We start from the raw sequence: 17838 nt of genomic DNA, 5'->3' as shown, positions 1-17838 counted from the left end.
TGTATTTGAAAGCCTCGGATCTCATACGAGAGGCTCGGGCCAATATTTGAACTCATATTCTCAAATTGAGATACGTATTTAAAGAGAGATACAAAACTTTTGTGTGACTTGATGGGGATGAGCCAAAATTTTCAATTCTCAAATCTAAAGGCATTCAAACATGCCCTTTTTGGTACATTTTTGCTTTGGTTGTCATTATTGGGATGAGCAATTACCATTGATAAAGTAGATGTTTGATTGTAGCTTGTGACCAAGAATCGTATGATGCAAGGGATGAGTGAGAATCATGATCATAGCTTAATAAAGTGCTTTGTGATTTGCAATTGCACGATCTTGTAAAAATACAAGGCATTGCAAGCATGCCCTCAGGCACCTTAGATGTTGTTCTTAAAAATGTATGCCATCCAACAAACAGTGAAGAAGGCTCATCGTGAAACTATTCCGATGTCGTCCATCCGAAGCACAAATAGTGTCGATCGTCACACTGTGTTGGGACGTTGCAAGTTCAAAACCCACTGGTGGCTTTAAAAAAAAAAGTGTTCCTCCTCATTGGTACTAGTTTGGATACCGTCAAAGCTCACTCCACCAAACTTAAAAGACTTAAGAAGTGTTCCTCCATCCCCTCTTCCCACCACTTGACAAACCTCATTGCCACAATTTTCTCATCAAGGCACCGAGGTGATATCTCATGTGGTAAGCAGAGTCTTGTGTCAAGCTGAAGGCCCAAGATCAATCATCAAATCCCTCTGCCACATTGGGGGCCCCAGCTTGCCCTTAAAAAAAAAAAAGAAATCTCATCTAAGTTAAATCATTCTATCATGAGTTAATCTTCTCTAAGTTGAGAAAAAATATCTTCACTGATATAACAAATAAAATACAACAATTATAAACTACACTGAAAATTTAAAGAACGCATTAATATCACCGCGATATTTTATATCCTTAATATTCCTAAAAGTTAACGTCTTTTGTATTTTGGCTTTAAAAAACACATCGACCAGAATCAAATGATAAATTGTTTGTATAGCGACATTTTAAAATACTCTCACTCTCTCTTCACCGATGCCGTTCGCTGTTTCATCGGACGGTGATTCGTAATCCACGCCACGTTTTCCAAGTTCGACATGCAGACATCCATTTTAGACCCTCCCCGAGCGTCAGAGTCTGAACAGAACAGAACAGATCAGTCGGCAATGGAGTTCCTGATCCTGGAGCTCCACGAGATCGAGGCCGTCCGATTCGGCAGCTTCAAGCTGAAGAGCGGCATCACCTCCCCGGTCTACATCGACCTTCGGCTCATCGTGTCCTTCCCTTCCCTCCTGTCCCGCATCGCCTCCCTCCTCTGGGATGCCGTCTCCGTCTCGTCCGACCCCGCCCGCTTCGACCTCGTCTGCGGCGTTCCGTACACTGCCCTTCCGATCGCCACCTGCGTCTCCGTGGCCCGGTCCGTTCCGATGGTCATGCGCCGGAAGGAGGCCAAGGACCACGGCACCGGCAAGCTCATCGAGGGCGCCTTCCGGGCCGGCCAGTCCTGCCTCGTTATCGAGGACCTCGTCACCAGCGGCGCCTCCGTCCTCGAGACAGCAGCCCCACTCCGCTCCTCCGGCCTCGCCGTCTCCGACGCCGTCGTCTTCATCGACCGCCAACAGGGCGGCAGGGAGAACCTCGCCGCCGCCGGCATCCGCCTCCACTCCATCCTCACCCTTGACGAGATCCTCGATACGCTCGTCCGGCATGGCAAGGTCGCCGAGGATGTTGCCGCTTCCGTCCGGGCGTTCCTCGCGGAGAACCGAGCGGTCGCCGTGCCGGCTCCGGCGCCAAGGGCTAGGGTGAGGGTTTCTTACGGGGCGAGGGCTGCGTTGGCGAGGAACCCTGCGGGAAAGAGGCTACTGCAGTTGATGGAGATGAAGCAGACCAATCTTTGCCTCGCGGCAGACGTTTCGACCGCAGCCGCGTTGCTCAGCCTCGCCGAGAAGGTCGGCGTCTTTTTTTCTTTAGCTTTAGCTTTCGTTCTGGATCGATTTTTTTATTGTTTTTATGATAGTTTTATGCCTTGGAAGAGGTTGGGTTATTTTTGGTGGAAAGTGAAAATTATGTTCCTTTGTTAGCTTGTTTGTTTTGATCAAAATTAGAAGTCGATTTCATGGAATTGGGAACTATTTTTTCCCAAATTCTGGACCGCTGTAACAACGTTTTGGAGAAGAAGAAGAGAAAGAGGGCCCCTTTTTCATGCCCTAGAAACTCTCTCTCTCTCTCTCTCTCTGTGTGTGTGTGTGTGTGTGTGTGTGTGTGTGTGTGTGTGTGTGTGTGTGTGTGTGTGTGTGTTGGGCAAGAATGCGGTGTATTCCGGGAGACATACATCTCTAACAATCGTTTAGGATTGATTGTTGAATATTCAGCAGATTTATACATCTCTAATCATTGGTCAGTATTGATTTGGTGGCCATTTTAAATACGTGAGCAGGTTGGGCCAGAGATTTGCTTACTGAAGACCCATGTGGATATCTTGTCTGACTTCACTCCAGAATTCGGCTTGCAGCTGCGAGCGGTATGTTTGTTTTGTATTCATTTAGGGATACCCACATGAAATTGTTTGTGAAAGCATTGCATGGACATGTTTTTCTCTGATTAATATTCAGTACGAGGGAATGTTTCCCATAACCTTTGTAGCAAGAATATAACTAGCACTTTCTTCTTCTTCTTCTTCTTCTTTTCATGAAGTTGTCTTGATTAGGGCTGCTAAACGTACCTGCCTGAGGGAGACATGGTTGATTATTTCCTTTTAAGTAAGTTGTACCTCACAAGTCACATTCATTTCCTGACCTGTGGTATCTCGACTATGAGTGCAATAGGAGCATCCTTCCACAAAAAGATCACCCTAAGATGGTCATCTCATGGCTATTGAGAATGAATGATACCAGATAAGTGGCTGGGTTTCGTAGTAAACAAACCTTGTATATTACATCTGTAGGGCTTCGTCTGCCAAAAAAACTGAAAAGGTGGGATTTTCTGCCCATGTATACAGCATCAATGAGTTCAATCTACCCTACCTATGGGCTGTGTAGCTCATGTTTTGGACATAGCTCATTAAGCATGATCAACTCAGTCTTGGATGGATCTCCTAGCGAGCTTGAGTTCAAGCCTGACACTGAACTGCCACTGAGCCGAGATAAACTGAGCCTTAAGAAGGCGAAGTCCGTCTAGTTGTGCTTGTTTACCAACTCAATTATTAGAGTTATCTTTCTATGCGTGTTCTTTTATTATGTTCTTATACCCAAGTACTCTATCCACTTCCACTGCCTAGTTCCTATTGTTGTGACTTCTATACCGTGCCCTATGTGAAGAGGTTTAATGATTTTGTAGGGTAAACATCCAAGTTGTTGCATCATTAATCTTTCGTCTCGAACTTGATTTTTGGTTTCTGTATAAGAGGCGTGGATGTCCTTTTCTGCTGGGCAGCAAAATGTTCTAAACACTTTCTTGCGTGTTTAGCCACAAAATGTTGCTGTTTTTGCTTGATGGAACTTTCTTTTTAAAGACGTTGCAGAATACGTGTACGCATTTCAAAGTTATCATTTTGTTATATGATCTGGTGTGCTTTCCTGAAATTCTGCTTCATGATTAGCTGATTTGGTAAATTGTGTCAAAGATTGCAGAGAAGCACAACTTTCTTATCTTTGAAGATCGTAAGTTTGCAGACATAGGAAATACAGTAACAATGCAATATGAAGGGTGAGATTGGTTTGCTTTCTTCTGAAACCTTTCCTAGACCCTTTGATTGGACTTTTCTTCGCAGAGTTTATTTTAATTGGTCTAAGTTGTATTGGTTGAACTTTGCAGTGGCATTTACCGTATATTGGATTGGGCAGATATTGTTAATGCACACATAGTCTCTGGTCCTGCTATTGTGGATGGTTTAAAATTGAAGGTATGTGATAAGGCCTTCAACCTTTGTGTTGTGCCAAAAGCAAATCACCATTTGATTATGTTAAACAACTCACAACTTTCAGGGCCTGCGTCGCGGAAGAGGATTGCTACTACTTGCTGAAATGAGCTCTTCTGGTAACCTTGCCAAAGGGGAGTACACTTCTGCTGCTGTGAAAATTGCTGCAGAGCATCAAGACTTTGTCATTGGGTTCATATCAGTCAATCCAGCAGCATGGCAAGCAGGGCCAGTTGATCCTGGACTAATTCATGCAACACCTGGAGTTCAACTGGTTACTGGAGGTGATGATCTAGGGCAGCAATACAACACCCCTTATTCGGTAATCCCCTAGATTTAACATTGTTCATAATTTTATTCAACCATTGTATGTAGCATCCATGGCCAAGTTTTTGGTTTTATGATACAACAACAACAACAACGCCTTCATCCCAAACAATTGGGGTCGGCGATATGAACCAAAAAGAAAATCATTTTGGGTCCTCCACATGAATCCTTCTCCTCCAATCATTTCTATCCAATGTCATGTCCTCGGTGAGGTTCAAAGCATTCATATCCTTTCTTATCATCTCCATCCAAGTCTTCTTAGGCCTACCCCGACCTCTTTTAGCTAATAGATTTTCCCATTTCTCCATCCTTCTAACCGGAGCATCATTAGGCCTTCGCCGAATATGCCCAAACCATCGTAAACGATTCTCACTCATCTTATTTTCAATGGATGCAACGCCTACCTTCTTACGTATTTCCTCGTTCCGAATCTTATCTTTCAGTGTATTTCCACACATCCGTCGAAGCATACACATCTCAGTTACACTCATTTTTTGCAAATGATGTCTCTTGGCAGCTCAACATTCCCTACCATATAGTAAAGCGGGTCTAATTGTCGTCCTATAAAACTTTCCCTTCAACCGCAATGGCATTCTACGATCGCACAACACTCCAATTGCACTTTTCCATTTCATCCACCCAACCTTAATCCTATGATTTACATCATCATCAATTTCTCCATTCTTTTGAATGATAGATCCCAAATATTTGAAACAGTCATCCACCGCTATTTGTTACTCACCAAGCTTCACTACAATCTCATCACTACTTCGTTGCTTACTAAATCGACATTCCATATATTCTGTCTTACTCTTACTCAACGTAAAACCTCTTGCTTCCAAAGTCTGTCTCCATAATTCTAACTTAGCATTATGTTAAAATGTATACTCAAAAACATTATTGTAAGTATAAATATATATACTTATATACATAGAGATACGTATACATATATTATATGTATACGTATCTCTATATATAAGTATATATATTTATATATTTTTCCCTTTTTCCCCTTTTTTCTCGTTTACCCAAAAAGGGTATTTCTGTCTTTTTACATTTTGCGCATATTCCATTTGGAATATGCTGTATTTTTTCCCTTTTATTTTTTTGTAATTCTTTTCTTTTATTTTTTCCTTTTTGCCTAAACAAAAAGGTGCATTGGGGGTCTCCCCAATAGAGTCGTTGGGGAGCCCCCAACGGTCACAATTGTGACCGTTGGGAGCTCCCCAACGACTCCTTTGGGGAGCCCCCTCTTGCACCTCTTCCCTCTTGTATAAATAGGGGTGTTCCCCCTTGTTGTAGAATAAGCTTGAGAGACTCAAGCATTTGCTTCCATTTTATGAAATACATGCATTATTGCATGTTTATTATTTATACGCTTTTTGCGTATTTTGTTCAAGTGTTGTGAGAGTGCTTTCATGCACTTCTTTTATAAAGTATTTATGCTTGTATACGTATTGTCTTTTCGTAGACAATTTCACACATTAACCCCAGCTCTAGACTCATCAATCAAAACAATATCATCAGCAAACAACATACACCACGACACATTTTCTTGAATTGATCACGTAAGTTCATCTATCACTATAGCAAAAAGGAAAGGGCTTAATGCAGATCCTTGATGTAACCCAACCGTTATAGGAAAGTTGGTTGTCACCCCTCCACAAGTGCGGACATTGGTTACTACTCCTTCGTACATATCTTTAATTATACTAATGTACTTGAGAGAGATACCTTTCTTCATCATTGTCCACCAGAGAACATCCCTAGGTACTCTATCGTATGCCTTCTCCAAATCAATAAAAACCATGTGCAAATCTTTGTTCCCCTCTCTATATCTCTCAATAAGTTGTCTAAGAAGATGTATAGCTTCCATAGTTGATCTTTCAGGCATAAAACCAAATTGATTCTCCGATATCATGACAACCTTCCTCAATCTATACTCAATCAGCCTCTCCCAGAGTTTCATAGTATGACTCATGAGTTTTATACCACGGTAGTTTGCGCAATCTTGTATATGTAAAGAAACAACTTTGAATATATTAGGTTCAATAATGAACCAATACACATGCACATGAAGTGCGAATATACCCACTAAAAGGAAAAACACAAGCACATAATGTGCTAACACATAAACCCACAAAGGGGCAAAAATGCCTATAAGGCATAAGTTGATATTATTGAAAAGAGAAAGGGTGTAACACCCATTACATGGAGCAAAAGCTCCTCAAAAGGAGTAGTAAATACAAAGGGGAGAGCCCCTATTTATACACTCTCAAAGGGACCACCTTGGGGAATCCCAAAGGGGACTTTGGAGAGCCCCCAACGGTCACATTTGTGACCGTTGGGGGCTCCCAACGTCTCCATTGGGAGGCCCCCAATATGGTACGAAAACCATAAATAAAAAAAACAGAAAATAAAATAAAAGAAATATTACAATGCATATTCCAATTGGAATATGCGTAAGATGGCAAATTACAAGAATACCCTTGAGGGTATTTTAGGAAGAGAAAATATATATATATATATATATATATAAATAGAGATACATATATATGTATACGTATCTTTATACATATATATGTACATTGAAGGATTATATTTCAACATACATATATGTGTACGAGTACACATATTTTAACACCCCCCTCAATCTTTGCGGGGAAACGAAAAGATTGAAAAAAATTGCAAGACTCCAAGAGGCTTCGGTAAGGATGCTATTGAAACTTGTAAATGCCTTCCTCCAATTGCCTTCTAATGGTGAACACATTTTCCGATCCATCCAGGGTACTTCTTTTTATTCTATCTCCAAGATCCTGTAGAATAACAACAAAGAACAAGTAAAAAATATCTTTGCACTTTACTCAAATGGAACATTCCTAACAAGGTGCAAAATTATAACTTATGCATAGAAATTTGAAGCACATGAGAGGATAATTACTTTATCATGAAGAGAAAATTTAGAAAACCAAAGTTTCAAAATCATATATCATGTTAAAGAGTGAGCGGAAACGAATTGCAAGAATGCATAATGCATTCATAAGGTCCAATATTGGACAAACACAACCCCATAATGAGGAATAACAAAATGGTCCACTAGGGGACACCACAATAAGCTTACGAAGATGCATAAGCTACATATGCTTTATTGAATGAGGGCCTAAAAGGCCATAATGAGCATATGCATATACTATTATAAAATGAATTAATACTTAAAGAAATCATTAATGAACATGCTCCAAACATACTTTAGTCAAAAAGAACACAAGAGTTGAAAAAGTTTTAAATCCATTTAGGAGGCAAAATAATGAGTGTTATTTGAGTAGAGAACCTTACATATTTAGGAACATCTCACTCAAATGATTGCAATTACAAAAACTTATTTTGCATATCAAATATAAAAGGTGACAAAAAATCAATTTGATTTTAAAATATGCATATTAATGATATGATTTACTTGTATCTTAAAAAGACAAAATATGAATGAAATTTCACAAATTTTAACAATAATTCATCCATTACAAGCAACTACCTCATTAGTCCTCCAAAACCCATAAATCAAGTGTGTAAGCTACTAGATCAAGAACATAAATATAATGTCATTAAAGGCCGAGGACACACACAACGGTGTGTAAAAGAACCTCTTGTCTACATGTAATAATACTTGAAATGAGTGCATCAACGATAAGAACAAGAGAATACATGCCAACATGGACCAAAAGCATCTCTTGTCTACGTAAAAATACACTGAAGACCAAGTATGTTCAGCTACTAGAACAAGAGTATCAAGCCAACCATGGGCTAAAACACAATACATCTCTTGTCTACATAAAATGACACTTGAAATGAGTGAAAGAAGCCAACCATGGGCATACATCTCAGCGACTAGAACAAGGACACAAATGCCAACATGGACTAAAGATCACACACCATGGTGTGAATCAACGTGCCTTGTCTACATATAATAACACTCAAGACAAGTGTGTTCAGCTACTAGACCAAGAGAACAAAGCCAACAAAGGGCTACCAACACACAATGGTGTAATAATATGTCTTGTCTACATATGATGACACTTAGATAAGAGGTATAAGAGGAGAAGACTTTTGAGGCAATAAAACTTTGTAATGACAAACATATAAATAAAACCTTGGACAATATTTTGAAAATAAATATGTGCACATACGCATAACAAGAACACTTGAAACACTTGTGCACAAAAGCACGTAAAAGTATCTTTAACAAGATACTATAATCGATGGAACAATATAAATGTAAGAACATACACATACCAAGAACACTTGGAACACTTGTGCACAAAAGCACAAAACACGAAATCACAAATGTGCAAATGCACTCGTAAGATTCATAAGCAATAAAAAGTTGGGCAATAATCCCCAACACCCTTGAATTAAATATACCTTAAAACATTTAAGGTTCCAAGACACCATATATCCATCGCATTTATATATAAATAAGAGCATCCATAAGATCAATGTCCACAAGAGGAAAAAAACGAGTGACACACTCATAATTAGAGATCATATAACAAATCATTTTAGAGTCCTCAAGGTGCTCATAACTCACCTCAACAACCATCTTTAATATGGCAAGTGGACAATCTAAAATGACATAAGGTGCCCATAACTCACCTCAACAACCATCTCTAATATAACAATAAGGCCATAAAAGGATTGATGCATCATATAACAACTTGTGATGGATAAAATAAGTGCCATAAAAGGCAAAAATACCTTTTCAACAAACATAATGACATAAAGAAATCATCTTGGGATAATCAAGAGAAGATAATCAAGCTTTTAACAAAGACATCACATGAACCGTAATGGTTCGCAAAGAGAGCTTTAACACAATATCCAAGGAAAAGATATTCAAAAAATACTTGAAAATTTATAGAATTGGGATTAAATCCCATACAACAAATTTTAATATTCTTTGATTGTGATGAGATATGCGGAAACGTACAAAGTGCCATAAGCATTTACAATGTTTTATAATGATTCAAAAGAATCAATATCTAAATTCATTACACTTTCATCAAAAGAAATGTGCACAAAAGCTCCACAATGTAAAAATGTCTACGAAGAGACAATACGCATACAAGCATGAATACTTTATAAAAGAAGTGTTCACAAACACTCTCACAACACTTGAACAAAATACGCAAAAAGCGTAAAAGTAGTAAACATGCAATAATGCATGTATTGAATAAAAAGAACAATTGCTTGAGACTCTCAAGCTTTAATTATGCAATTATATGCTTGATAAATGCAATTTAAGACAAAGAAGACCATATTATGGCCAATGTAGGCATCCTTAGAGATACAATCAAGAGGTTTTGAAACCTTATGTGAAAAATACAAACAAACATGTTTATAAAGTTGCATCATTAGAAGAAAAATAAAAAATTAATGAAATCTTTTATACCAAAGGATGCAATAGATACACTATGCATTCTATATAGTGTGAGAAGATTTTAAAAGATCTTTCCTAATGAACACAATGGTTCATACAACATATTTATCATAAACAATTTTCAAAATTCTTTAAATAAACCAAAACCATTGAGAGACTTTTAGGAGTTCATAAATATTTATCATTAACAAGAACTACTTAGGGTTCATAGAAAAAGAGGTAAACTACAAAGATTTAAATGTGAGAAATTCTCATACAAGAATTATATCAAAAAATATATATATATTTTGTTTTCACAAAAAAATGCACTAAAAACCATACACAAGAGTTTTTAAGCAAAGATCATTAATTTAGCAAGAAATCATATATAAAAAGTTAACTTATAGGTTAATCACGAAATTCTTATGAAAAAATCATAAATCTCACCTAATTGAAAAACAATTTTGCAAAACATAAATTACTATTATATGTGATGAGGAATCGATAAATATATAACCAAGAATTATATATTTGGACAATAAACAAGTTTACCAAATTTAAAAGGAGATATTTTAAAATATATGAACACGCGAAATGTGAAAGGAAATGATTCAACTATCAAAAACACTAAATGTGCAAAAAATAGTTTCATAATGCATAATATGTTAAGAAAAGAGATACATACCGAAAACTTCTAAAAAAAGAGAGGAACAATGAATACTTCACCATTTCTTGAGCACCACGCTTTCCGTTGCACCAAGAGACCCCATCGTAACCTTGCTCTGATACCATGTAAAGAAACGACTTTGAATATATTAGGTTCAATAATGAACCGATACACATGCACATGAAGTGCGAATATACCCACTAAAGGGAAAAACACAAGCACATAATGTGCTAACACATAAACCCACAAAGGGGCAAAAATGCCTATAAGGCATAAGTTGATATTATTGAAAAGAGGAAGGGTGTAACACCCATTACATGGAGCAAAAGCTCCTCAAAAGGAGTAGTAAATACAAAGGGAAGAGCCCCTATTTATACACTCTCAAAGGGACCACCTTGGGGGCTCCCAAAGGAGACGTTGGAGAGCCCCCAACGGTCACATTTGTGACCGTTGGGGGCTCCCAACGTCTCCATTGGGAGGCCCCCAATATGGTACGAAAACCATAAATAAAAAAAACAGAAAATAAAATAAAAGAAATATTACAATGCATATTCCAATTGGAATATGTGTAAGATGGCAAATTACAAGAATACCCTTGAGGGTATTTTAGGAAGAGAAAATATATATATATATATATATATAAATAGAGATACGTATACATATATATGTATACGTATCTTTATACATATATATGTACATTTAAGGATTATATTTCAACATACATATATGTGTACGAGTACACATATTTTAACAGTATATCACCCTTATTCTTATAGAGAGGCATCAAAGTACTCTTCCTCCACTCATTAGGCATCTTATTTGTCCGCCAAATCTTGTTAAAAAGATTTGCCAACCATACTAAACCTTCCTCCACTCATTAGGCATCTTTTTGGTTTTATGATGCAGCATATTTTTTGAGCTTTGAGGTAAAATACCAATATGCAGTTTGGTTTTTGGTGAGGTTTTGCCTCTGTATTGCGCCTTGAAGAAGTATCATTGACAGCCAGGTTGCTGTCACTGCCATACTTCTGAAATGAAAATTTTAATTGTTGGTGTTATATATATGTTTCACAGGCAATTCATGATAGAGGCAATGACATAATCATTGTTGGCCGTGGTATCATAAAAGCAGAGGATCCCGTTGAAGTTGCCAAACAATACCGTCTTCGAGGTTGGGAAGCATATAAGGCAAGCTGTGCATAATTATCTCTTGCCAATCAATTAATCCCTTTCACTTTTCTTTTTTAACATTCCTATTGCATACTGTTCTGATTACTTCTGTCCACCGATAGCATTGTAGTCCTTTGCTCTGGAATATTCGAGAAAGTTTTTGGTTGCATCCATTTTGCTTGAAGCTGTTTTTCAGTTTGGTGAGAATATATGTACTTATGGTGAGCCATGTAGAATTGTATTTGCTTATATACTGCGGGACAAATAAACTTAATAATGCCAAATTCAGAAGCATGTACGAATGGGCATGGGAAACTGTTGGAACAAATGACGTGAACTATAAGCAACACAAAAACGGTGGCAGACTTGAGAGTTCACGATGGGCCAAAGCCTCTATTCATTAAGTTGATCTTTGACTTGGTTTTAAGGTGAATATTTGGTACTAATGAAGATATGAAACTATTGAGTAGAAAACACATTTTGTCATATTCTTTTGTGAATCAGACCCTGCAGATGTGATAGTAGGAAATGGTGTTTTTGAAGCATTTGATTATGGCATGTAAACAAGTTTTCCAGGGACTTTAAAATTCAACTATCTATAATGCACGAAAACTTTGTGATCCAAGATTTGATCCTTATCAAACAAACCATGCTGAACACATCTATGTGGTCGGATTAAATTGATAAAGCTTGCACTTAAGATTTCTAGCTCAATAATTTCTTACTTTCATTATTACCAAATAAATATGAATTTTAGGGGCGACTTTACATGGAACTTATAAATTAATGAAGTTCTTTTTTAATTTTTAAATTATCAAAAAGATTTGAGAAAAATGTTCGGGCTTTATTGCTGGGTGTGTGATGCATAAAGGAGAGAGAGAGACAGAGTTGTGGTTGAAAATCACAAACGTTGAACTTTCTACTTGTTGAAATGGTTTTTTCAACTCCGATACAAATTTCAAAGATCAAAAGGCTAATTCCTACCGTTGCTTCTTTCGAGTTACTATTTTTTTATATTGAATTTCACTAACCTGATCAGCCTGTCCTTGTAGTTGGACCCTTAGGTTGTTCGGGTGTAAGCCTATTCTAAGTGTGATATCCTTACCTAATATCTTGTCATATTCAGTTATTTTTTGGCAAATTTTCTCTGTGGATTATCACTTTCACATTTTGGTTCTGTGAATTTCATCAAGAGCAGAAACCATGAGAATGTTGTTTCATAATTTATACACCCTGGCTTCTGATGGATGGTCAGCAGTAGTGGAGCTGCATAAGAAATGATTTCTTTCTGAAATGGAACACGTTTTACTACAGTGCAGATCTGCTCAAGGGTTACCCCCCTGGTCCCTCCAATGCTGTTCATCAATCACAAAACTTTCGTTTCCATTGATGTTTGCGATGAATGGACAGTTGAAAGAAGTGCAGAAACCAGGATTATTTAATGCCATTCAACACCATAGACAAAATGGATCCAATCCTTGACATTCCATCCTATGTCGATCCTAGCCATCCAGCTGAAGCATTTGGTTAGTCCACATCCAGGTGAAAATGTGGAGCAATTCTAGCTGTTGATGATTGGACGGCTAGGATTGATTGTAGGATGAAACCCATCTTATGTCAAAGGACTGGATCTGTACTCCACCATTGATGAACTGCGTTGGAGGAACTCCCAACTGTTTACTCTGACCTGATCTTCCCTTGTTTTACTGAAGCTGCAACTCGCATAAGATGTCTGGACGGGTTGGGGTTGTATTGCCTGACCATGCCAATTTAGGGTCCAAATTACTTGGGGCTGTGTCATGTGCCGGACAGTCTGATGCACAGTGCTGCTTTTTCTGCCTTTTCCTCAAGATAACTATGGAAAATAAAAAATAAAAAATCAAGCTTTGCCACGTTGCCTAAGCATTATAGTGTTGACATGGGTATGAACTCTGGAGTTAAGCATGCTTGGGTGAAAGTAGTATTGAGATGAGTAACCTCTTGAAGTCATCCTGTTGCACCCTCATGACGGTGGTGTCTTGCTTGTGGTAACTGCTCAGATGAATGGGTTAAGTTCATCAAATGCAAATACAGTTTAGACGATAACACTCTTGTAGTCTTCTATCTCGCCTTCCTCCCTTGCTTCAGCCTTCTGGTCTGATCTTGCCCCAATTCTTCGACTGGCTCCTGCCTGACCCATCATCCTCTCTTGGCTTCTGATGGGCCTGTTCAAGAGATGGGTTGTTCTCTGTCGTTTCTTGCAATGCTTCCTTGATCGAGCCCGGGGCGGCCCCCTTTCTAAGGAGTGCATTTGGGGGCCTGGTCCCTCGCCACGCTCTAAAACGTTCATCTGGTTACTGTCATTGAATAGATTGCAGACAGTTTAATCTATGCAGATGAGGTCTACAATTACCGAGTCATTGCGCCCTATGCTCTGTGGCAGAGGAGACATCAAACCGTTTGTTTTGGTCCTGCCCATTTTCACAGCTTTATGGAGCTTTCTGTTAGGGAGGATAGCTGGGTAACTGGGTTCATGATCTCATCCTCATCCAATGGTGGAGGTTCGTTTGGAAGTGTAAGCTTTTCTCGACATATGAGCTGTTGTGGAAATAATGGAGCAACTGGATGTTATCTTTAAGAGGGAATCCATTACCCATCTCGCTATCATCCAGAAAGCCCTACCTGATGTTTTCTTTCTGGTTGGCTGCCCTTCATTGTTTGAGTCTTTGTTGGCCAACTCCTCTGTGACCTGATTTCTTGTACAAAAGCTTTTTTCCTAGTGAATGAAATGTATTATTACTCTCTAAAAAAAGTCACTAGTTAACATCAAACCTGCAAAAGGTATGAAGTAGCATTGTTGGGCCAGTCTACTCTCTCCGGGTTTGCCACTGTAGGGTGAACCTAAAAGAGCTTGATTTGGGTGGGTTGCTCGTCTAAGAAAACAGAAAATGACCATATTATACAACAAAAATGATGCATTTTTAAAAAAATCCTGCTATTTGTCAAAATTTGTCGGTGTCTAAAATCACAAATGTTCGGCATTAAAATGATCATTTTAAAATCCACATGTGCACATTTTATGAGGACATGCATCTATGACAAACTTTACTACTTACTTTTTACCCAGAAATTGAAGGATGAGAAAGTCCACGTACATGTATTTTATGAGGATGTCTAAGTTCTTTTGTCGTATGGATTTTCTCTTTTAGACTTTTTCATCCTTCAGTTTTTTGCTCCAAAATCAATAGTGAAGTCTGCGTATCCTTAAGGGCCCACACATCCGAAAGTTAAAAATGGTCATTTTAATGCTCTACACTTACAATTTTGGACATCAGCAATTTTTGGCAAATTGTAAGGTTTTTGAAAAACACGTCATTTTTGTTGTACTACGGTCATTTTCTGAAAAAAAAAACCAACAACAATAAAAAAAAAAAATCAGAACATGAACTATTGTTAATGGCTCAATGCTTGTCTCAACTGGTTGCATGCGATTAATGAAAAAGGCTACGATTGTTGAATTCTTACCGAATGTGCATTGTATATACTTCACTTTTTGCTCATGGGCTAAAGTTTTTTTATTAAAGTTCTTTTTTTTTTACAGGTATTGTCAACTATGTCATACGTACCTACGATTAAATGATATGCCGACTTTAGCAACACATTCTATGATAATTACTGACAACCTTCATCTAAGTAAATATGTTGCCTACGCTCGGTCAATTGTATTTAGAATCGACTGTAGCAAATATAAACCCGACATATATTATTATTATTATTATTATTATTATTGCAATAGATTACAATTATTACTACAAAGGCATTTCTTATCTGAAAAATCGCATCAACGAGTAGATGAGCATTCCACAACCAATGTGTCTTAGAATAATTACAAGCAAATTCCAACTTTAAGTATTTTTTTTTTTTGAGGAGGGTCCAACCTAAGTAAATTATGCAGCATGCTTATCCAAGCGCTCTTTTACATGATACGATGCTCCCGAAGTACCTACTCCCACCCATACTGACAAAAGTTTAAAATGACAAAATATAGGCAGTCAAAAACTTGGGAGATTTTAAAAATTTTTATAAATCTCACATTTTTTTTGGAAAAATATTGGCAATAAAAAATAAATTAAAAAAATAATTTATATAAGAAAATATAAATAAAACATATTTAAAAATAAAAATCTCAGGGGTTTTCACGATAAATATCTGCTAAAAATGTAAATATCATGATATTTGTCATGGTTTGAAAATCTCACAAGAAATTATCTTTTTAAACTTTCAAGCAATTTCTTGCGATATTGTTGTGAGAATTTTATAAATTTTGAGATATTTGTCACAGAGCTCCCACCTAATAGAAGCTTCAGATTGTCAAATTTCTTAAACCTTCTTAATTGATCAAACCCTATAAATATGATCAATAAGCATTATTTATTAGAAAACAAGTTTTGGATCATGTGATTATAGCATATATGTTTATTTTTTAAGACCTTTAAAAATCAACGACTCACAAAATTTTACTTTTATGTCCAAAAAAACATGATCTAAAGCATGATTCCTATCAAATAAACTATGTCGAGTACATCCATAAAGTTTAATTGAAAAGATACAAGCTACAACTATGATTTCTAGTATGTGGGAGTAGGTACTCCCTGGGCATCAGAGCATCTCTCTATACTTATTTAGTTCGTTATTGTTAAAAGAATACTTTAGGTGAATTGCGGGTAACATTTACTACAGTTGATGTTTACAAATTATTTCATGACATAACCTTTGTTTTATTTTCTTCCTAAAAAACACTTTATTTTATTTTAATACAAGTTTTACAACTTAACTACAATAACAAAGTGACACATAAATTCTAAACTCTTAATTTTGCAAGGTAATTATATTGTTTTATGAAAGTTATCAATCAAACTTGAGCAAAGCCAAATTAAAACAGCAATTGAGAAGGTACTAAATAGGAGAGTAAGACATTACTCAAAAACATAAACATAAAGCACTTTGGGAAGTAACCAAAAGATGTGGGGTTGGATAGTTAAAAAATTACAGGTAATATGATTTCAGTGTGGCCATACGGTCTCACAAAGAGAAGTCCAAGCACCACTAAAATGATGGACCCATTAAGATTAATTTATGCCATTTAATATTATTTAATGGCTGCATGTAACCTATTTTTGCATGAGTTATGAATGAGGCTACAAGATTAAAGTAGCATTATCTTCCCCAAGTTGGAGTTAAACTCAATCCTTTATGTCCACGATCATAGCACGAAGAGCAAAAGATGAGCTCTAAGGACTGTGAGAGAATCTCACTAGGGTTGGCGGGTCAGCGTACCTCAACCTGAACTCGACCCGTTTATTAAACGGGTCGGTTGTGGCAAACACGAACCCGGCCCGTTTAATAAACGGGTAACCCGACACGACCCGCCAACCCATTTAATAAATGGGTTGGGTTGGGTCGGGTAAACGGGTTCTCAGGTTCGCGGGTCAGGTTGGTGGGTCGACCGGTCAGGTTGGCGGGTTGACGGGTCGGGTTGGTAGACGGGTTGGCGTGTTGACCCGCCCGCCTAACCCGTTTATTAAACGGGTCAGCCGGGTTGGCATAACCCCAACCAGTTTAATAAACGGGTTAGGTGGGTCGACCCGTTTATTAAACGGGTTGGCTTAAGCCCAACTCGAACCCGCCTAACAGGCGGGGTTGGCGGTCGTGTCTGGTTTTGCCACCCCTAAATCTCACCATGTGGAGAGGGTTAGAATAACACAATACGGCAGAGAGTGTGACTTCACAAGGTTGGAGGTTCAACCCCTCCTAGGGTACATGACCCTTTGATTTGGTGATCCCATTAGCGACCTTGTGGTTAGAAAATCGACTACCACCAAAATCGGAAACACATAAAAGAAAATTAGCTAAAAAGGTTAGTCAAAAATTTTGTTTTTGACAAACAACGAACGAGTAAGTTCCTGTTTGTGAAAATTGAAAGAGTAGGGTATATGGTACGTACTCGATTTTCCGTGGCTGGCGACCTTCAGTGCCCGCCACCGGAAGTACCAAAATTGCAGCATTTTTTTGATGATTGAAGTTCGCTCTCTCTTTGCAAAACCAAAAAAGGAAAATCAGGAAAGTGCGACTAAAAACTCAGTTTTCTGTGGGTCGTCGAAAGCTGTGAGGTATCGCAGGCGTGCAAGACCTCCATGGATCCGCTCTTAGGCACTATGAATCATCATATATCAACACAGAAATCAACACAATAACCATTTGTTTGATAAAAAGAGGAAACCCTCGAAAGAGGGAAGATGAACAACAGGAGAGAAAGGGGTCAGGGGCCTTCTTGCTGAT

General features: G+C 37.9%; 1 protein-coding gene across 1 annotated transcript; it reads left to right on the top strand.

The window, feature by feature from the left end:
* The first annotated feature begins 1069 nt into the window (after positions 1-1069).
* LOC149836695 (uridine 5'-monophosphate synthase-like) lies at positions 1070-11804 on the top strand. Its single transcript, XM_090005529.1, has 6 exons — positions 1070-1976; positions 2465-2548; positions 3650-3732; positions 3841-3928; positions 4011-4265; positions 11425-11804. Exons 1-6 carry the CDS (start codon positions 1125-1127, stop codon positions 11551-11553), a joined length of 1491 nt encoding a protein of 496 aa, XP_089861655.1. The 5' UTR covers positions 1070-1124; the 3' UTR covers positions 11554-11804.
* Positions 11805-17838: the final 6034 nt, after the last annotated feature.

Source organism: Nuphar pumila, chromosome 5 (assembly GCF_984573655.1).
Source record: "Nuphar pumila chromosome 5, dmNupPumi1.hap1.1, whole genome shotgun sequence".
Lineage (NCBI taxonomy): Eukaryota > Viridiplantae > Streptophyta > Magnoliopsida > Nymphaeales > Nymphaeaceae > Nuphar > Nuphar pumila.
This window is presented reverse-complemented; position numbering and strand designations above follow the sequence as displayed.

Coding starts and splice junctions, on each gene's coding strand:
- LOC149836695 (XM_090005529.1), top strand. CDS start 1,125: ATGCAGACATCCATTTTAGACCCTCCCCGAGCGTCAGAGTCTGAACAG. Junction 3,733..3,840: donor GTAACAATGCAATATGAAGG/GTGAGATTGGTT, acceptor TGAACTTTGCAG/TGGCATTTACCGTATATTGG. Junction 4,266..11,424: donor AATACAACACCCCTTATTCG/GTAATCCCCTAG, acceptor TATGTTTCACAG/GCAATTCATGATAGAGGCAA.